Raw genomic sequence first — 6951 nt, 5'->3', positions numbered from 1 at the left:
GGCTGGCTTTCTGATAGGGATCTTATCAAGTACTAGAGGTATATTAAATATATAGAGTAAATAAACAGCTATGTACACTATGCATAGAATGTACACAATACAATATAGAATTGTATAGAATTTTACTCCAGTATCGGACAATTAAACTCTTCAAGGAATGGTTATTTTTGGAAAACTGATTGCCGGATATTTCATTGATATGCCAAATTCAGGCCGACAGCCCCACCAAAATAATGAATAATTTTACCTACTATAGCATAACCCCACAGGAACTAACGGCCACGAATTGTAATAAAAATCGGGAAGAATCCAGGCTGTTTTCCATTAGAGAATATATTTGCGCGAATCAACCATTCATGTGGCCAGATTAGTTGCGCTATATTTTTTATAGATAGTAGATAACAATATTAATATGCATGTTATTCAGGGAGTAATGTACAGTATTTGAAATACTGTATATAGAATAGCATCATTGGACAAGGACGAGAAAAAATACTGAACATTTATTAATACAGTATTTAAACAATTTTTATTCTTTTATAGGACAGTTTTTCTATCAATGACAATTGCCATTGAAAACCAGGCATTAAAGCAGGGCTGCATTAAAGTTACCAGTACTTTTACTCGATTAAAATGGTGGTCATCTTTATACGTATAATAATCAACTTCTGCAGTATTTAGCAACACCTTCTGTCCAATTTCTTCAGGCTGAATCCAACGGTAAAGCGAAAACTACAATAGTCTTCTTCGGCAGTGATCGTACTCGCTAAAACCAACAAAAAATACCTTTCTTTATGTAATTAAATTCACTACAAATATAAAGTATTGTACATTGGTTTTGTTTTCAGTTTCATAATTGCAATTATTCCGCTGAATTGAAATACTGTACACTTCAAAACACTAAAATGATTGAACAAAATAACAAAATATTTGAGTTTCACATTTTATTTTATATCAACATATATCAATAACAATGAATTTGAATAATAAACATTTGTATCTGTATGTATAAAATGCTAAATAAATAATAAAAATAATACTGTAAAAATCAGATGAAATTTCTTAATTGCTTCACAAATCATTATACTTTTCTTATTATTTTTTGTGTTCAGAATTATTGTGGCAAGACTTTTTTGTAGTCCTAGCCTAGAGGAAACAAAGCACCCGACCAAAGCTACTACAGTACAAGTAAAATATGTATTTTAAAATAGTATTTCATACGCTCACCACCCTCGGTAAATGAGTTAATATATAGTTATTTTGAAATCTAAATCGGACTAGGAATGGCTTAAGTTAGGCTAGGAATATATAGCCAAAGGCTACGACATGGCTGCGTTCACTTGTGCAGCCAAAGGCTACGACATGGCTGCGTTCACTTGTGCAGCCGAAGAAAGACTATAAACTAGCGTTTGGCATTTTGTTCTTTCGTGGTTGCTCTAGTGCGGATAATCACCAATATTACCTCGTAACAAAAATTTAACGCATTTTAAAACACCAGAAATTTATATAATACAAACTAGTTTTATATAGGTATATTTCATAAAAACTCTGTATTTAAATATGAATAGGTAGATATATATAGAATTATTTAAACTAAATTGTCTGGGCAATTAAGACCAATGTCCAATATACCACCAGTTTTTCATATTACATTTAAAAAGATAAACTATACTAGGCAATAGAAAAAATGCTGTTGTATAGACTACAGTAATAAATACCATACTGCTAATTGATAATTATCCTGCGGAAATGATTAGTCCAAAGGTTTGTTTGCCCCATGATGATAAAGGTACCTTATAAATTACTAATCACCTATACACATCATTGAAGTAAATATTATTCTTTACATTGTACAAGCGTACAGTACGTAGTCCTATACAGACAGCAGTTAATCTTTTACCCTTGGCACTCTTTATTCAACTACAAAAATTATCATAAAAAAATATGCACAATACTATTACTTTGAGTTTTAGTACGTTATCTAGTTTCAGAGAAACCGCAGAGTTCTGTCCCATAAATAAATTTCCTTAAGTAACAATTTTTAAAATTAAGCTATTAAATACAAATATCTAAAATTAAATAGTAAAAAAATTATAAAAAATGTTCCCATCCAATATTTTTTTTTAATAAAATAGTTTAACACAAGGTGTATTTTTTTGTAAATTAACTTTTTCTTCCAAAAATAAAACATGTATTTAAATATAATATACTATACGAATAATAAATCTGAGGTTTATATGTTGTTGTGAAAGAAACCGGGTGCAATAGAGCATTTTTATTGTATACATTATGTAGTGTGATAATTGCAGTTTGCCAGTTAAGGGCTAGACATGCAATACTGAGCCAGCCAAGCATATCCATAAATGGAAGACTGATTAGAGCATAATATTTCAAACTTATAACGTCACATTAACCCAAGATTTATTAAACATAGATATATGTATTACTGTATTTGCTATCGTCTACTGGACATAATGAGCATCTTTTCAAAAGTCATATGCTATATATATAATATATATGATTTAATTTAACTATAGAAAAATTGTATGGATAAATGGACAGGAACGTATGAGCCAAACACTATGTTAATTAGAAAAATTACATATAATTTTTTACACTGGTTGCACATAAAAATGTTTTAGTACTAAACATGAAAAATGACAACGAAGTTAAACACTCATATTTGTTATCACAACTATAAAAATAACATCTTTTTCTTGAGAGAAAAATTGCATTCATGGGACCCTCATTTCTCTTGTAAATTTGCTTAGTTTATCCGTGTTTAGGGGACAGTATAGAAAACAGCACACAATCGTTAATCGCAACACCTTAATTACCATACTTCAACTTTTTATCACTTAAAAAATAAACTCTGAACAATTTAAAATTCTTAAAAATGTTTAGGCAAATACTATATCAGGCATAACATAGGTCATTTTATAACATGACCAAACAAAAATAAAATATTTGCATTTACTTTCTCAATACCTAAGTTTATATTTAAAACATGGAATATTTGGTCAAAAATTTTTTTTTATACCTACATATACAGAACTGTTTTGTAAATAATATTGATAAAAATAATTCATAGATACGTACAAGCTCTGCTTGTCCAAACTTTATAGTGAATTATGCATACCATTCTCTACTTTGTGACCGCTATAGGCCATATTTTTTTTTCTATTTTTTAAAGTTGTTTTAATACAATACAATAAAATAAGTTTTATATTTGGACTATAAAATATTTGCTGGGTAAAATATATCTCTGAAAAGTAAATCTTTAACTGTTAGTCCCAACACAAAGCATCGTAAATGTACACACTTTTTCACAATACAAAAAATACACTAATTACACATACAAATTTGAGGCCTATACAATAATAACGGCAACATACATGTACAATAGACCAAGAGCATAATGAAGAAAAATTAAATCATTTTACTTTGTAAAATGTCTTAGTATGAAATAGTCTCCAAGAATAAAATATCTTTCAAAAGTTCTCAAATACAATGACAACATCTTTTGCTTTAAACACGGCGAGAAATTCTTAATCTATTATTATAATTATTATTATTTCAATATCATATCTATGAACCTGATCAAGAATAATTATAAATCTCGTTTTAATTATTTTTATTTGATCAAAGTACTATAAATGCAGCTAAAATACAAACTGTAATACTACTATATAACTAGTTAGGAAATTATGCGAATGGCTTGGTTAACTTGCTGGAAACAAACCGGGCATTCCGCGGGTAATTTATCTAGGACTTGTTTAGCGCAGTCCATACAGAATAAATTATGGCCGCACGGAACAAGCGCAGCAACAACCTCATTTTCCGAGCATACGTAACATTCCTTGGGCTTTCGCTGGCTGTTACTAGATCCAGTGGAGTTGGTTGGACTCGTCGAAGCACTGTTGGAACCGGTTGAATTGGAGGTGGAGAACGACGGTGGCATGGGAATCGCATTGAAGGCTGGAAGAGACGTTAAACCCCCGTCGAGCGGATCACTGTGGATACGCCTGGCAGGGGGATGGTCGTTGCCTTCATTCACCTGCAGATTTGTGATTCCCAAACTTCCGCTGCTTTTTCGACGCATACCGTTTGGGTTCGAGTTGCTTATCAATCCACCGAACAATGCATTACTACAACGATTTAAATCATGCCAAGGGTTTCCAACGAGCGGATCAAATCCTGGAGAATCTATTCCAAGATCAGGAGATTGACAATCAAATAATCCAAAAGGATAACTGTTATTGAATTCTTTTGTGCTGGAAAATTCTATGGTTTTTGTAGCTGGGAAATCTGTAAGGGTCGTTGTTGAGCTGGTCGATGTTGGAAAAAACATACCGGAATCACTACTGGAACTGCTGTTTCTAGAAAGTCCAGCCTTTGCATTGCCAATTAATGGAGTAAAAGCCGAATTTCCAGTGCCTTTAAATAGTCCTACAGAACCAAGCTCGGACAATAAAATACCACTGTCTTTTCCATTAGTAGCAAAATCATTGTCCTCTGGAATAATTGAATCAACGAGCCCTCCGGTGCGCATAGCAATGTGTGCTTCGATTTCCTCTCTTGCTCTTTCGGTATTTTCTGGCATTCCGGTTACTTCAAAAACTGGCTCATTATCACGGCTAGGCGTTACAATGTAGGTATGCGTTTGTTGTTGTATGCGTTTGATAGTAGCACCTTTTGGGCCTACGACTAATCCAACTACACGGTATGGAACTCTCACTTGAATTGTAATTTGACCTGGGATGTTTGGTGGAGGTTGACCCTGACTAAGACCTGTCGTTGAATGACCATTTGTTGGTGCTGTACCCTGTTGATTTCTCCTACTTGCACGTATTTGGCTGAAATGCTCTGCAGCTGATAGAATTTCCCTTTTTGCAGCCGCAACGTCTTCCTTCCTGCCAGTCACAACAAACACTGGTTCTTCACCACGTACTGGCGTTTTGATATATGTATTTGTTTTTGCACGCAGAGCTTTTATTTTGCATCCTAAAAAGATAGAAAGTGTTAAAATTCAAAGGGTGTGTTCGGATAACGAGTACAGTCAGCGCGTTTAGCCATACGACATTCCAGAACAAAGCATCATCATCATGGCGCACACACAAAACCAACATTTCATCTACTGCATGCTAGCCTACACACCACGCGGTTTTGTGGTGTTCCGACATCGACCTGCAATAAAACAAAAAATAATTTCTGATTTTATTTACCTTGCCTTCCAACGATTTCAGCAACATGTTCTGAACTAGGGACTGGAACACATTCAGTCATATTACAACTTTTCCTATTTATTCCATCGAAAGAAACGTCGTCTTCTCCTCCACTTAGATTTCCATTTTGCTGTGCCATGTTCAACATAGAAAAATCTAAAGCTAGACTTTGCATTCCTAGGTTTCGCTGATGCTCGTCTAAGCTGTTGGTAGAATTCCGATCCATTTCAGTTATTATAGTGCTAGGCATCTCAGGAAAGGTTTGTAAAAATTATTCGAGTATAAAAATATATCTATTCTGCCTTGTTTTCTTGTGTTCTCGGAGTACAATCACGACCAAGCACTACGCCTTGTCGCTAACTACAACTGCACTACACTTTGAATGGTATTTCGTAGTTCAATAAAATAGGCGCGGGGTGACGTCATCTTTACTAGATGCAACAAAAACCAATCGCTCAAAACAACACGTGGTTGCTGAACAAGCTTTCATTGGCTCTTGATAATATAAAAGGTGTGGTTTTACTAAACATATGCACCACCTGCCGTGTAAAGCGCCAAATGAAAAGACACGCTGTGTAGATGCTTAAAATTTGCATCATTTTCTGCCAGTGTAGTATTTTAGTTATTTTGTTGGTTCTTTGTCCTGAACCAGTAGTGTTATTATGTATATAACAGTATAATTTTTTATCGTCGAGTCCACGATACAAAGCTTGTGTGACGTAATAAATATGAAATGTTTCTTTATGCCCTACCATTATAATATAACTATAATAAAAATGGATTCTATACCTTTTATCTGTCTTTACATACATTCGAAATAAAAACATCGTTTTTTTCCATCAAGTACTTCATTATTTCTCTAACCAATTTCATTTTTGTTTAAATTTCAGAGCGTTTTTGGAATCAACATTGAACCAGTTTACAGTAGTGACGACATGGTTAATGTTTAGCCAAGGTCGAATTATATATATTCTATACATAGAGGCAGACCTATAGGTTCAATTTTAGGTCAAAGTGTTTTTGTCACGGCGTCGGTAATCATTGATTATATTAATTAATGTATTACTGTATTACAAAAACGGCGACGGTGACCTGCCAACGAACAATACAGAATAACCACGGGGGGGGGGGGGGGGGGGGGGAGACATCATTAAATAACCACCCTTCTCCAACCACCCCATGCCAACATTTCTTCTCCCTCTCCTTCCTTGACCTGCCAGGTGTTTTATTTCAATGTGCTGCCCTATTGCATTAAATTGACAGATAGATTCATATCAGAGCAACCAGATACAGCAACGGGTGATTTTATTAACGTAAAAAATCAATTAAAATACTTAAATTGGGTTGCCCTGTATGTCATCAAAATATTGAAAAGTGTCAAGTATTTTTATGCAAATTTGGCGGGAAAGATTATGTACATATATATTTTTACAGCCCTTCCTTTCTTTTTTTTAGATCGTCACGCTCGGGTGCGTTCTGAGAAACGATTGGCTGCTACCAAGCAGGTGTCTACACACGACACAAAGAACGAAACTATCTATTGTTCGCGAAAAGTCTGTTTTTTCATAAGTTGTTTATCATTCATAAAACATCCACGACGCTGCTGGCGTATACAATTCTCCAATCATGGCATGGTATCTATCTTCTTCTCCCTCCCCTCACAAGCAAGCCGTAAATTAACCCCTCTCGCATGACCCCCACCTCGCGCACAGAAACTCTCCTATCA

At 34.3% G+C, this 6951-nt stretch overlaps 1 protein-coding gene across 1 annotated transcript; it reads right to left on the bottom strand.

Annotated features, from left to right (window-relative positions):
* Nucleotides 1–868: 868 nt before the first annotated feature.
* On the bottom strand, nt 869–5589 carry LOC140062454 (RNA-binding protein MEX3B-like). The gene is made up of 2 exons (XM_072108678.1): nt 5226–5589; nt 869–5004 (listed from the first exon to the last, which is right to left on the bottom strand). Exons 1-2 carry the CDS (start codon nt 5473–5475, stop codon nt 3698–3700), a joined length of 1557 nt encoding a protein of 518 aa, XP_071964779.1. The 5' UTR covers nt 5476–5589; the 3' UTR covers nt 869–3697.
* Nucleotides 5590–6951: the final 1362 nt, after the last annotated feature.

This window comes from Antedon mediterranea, chromosome 11 (assembly GCF_964355755.1).
Source record: "Antedon mediterranea chromosome 11, ecAntMedi1.1, whole genome shotgun sequence".
Classification (NCBI taxonomy): Eukaryota; Metazoa; Echinodermata; class Crinoidea; order Comatulida; family Antedonidae; genus Antedon; species Antedon mediterranea.
Note: the sequence above shows the minus strand (reverse complement) of the source record. Positions and strands in the feature narration are given on the sequence as shown.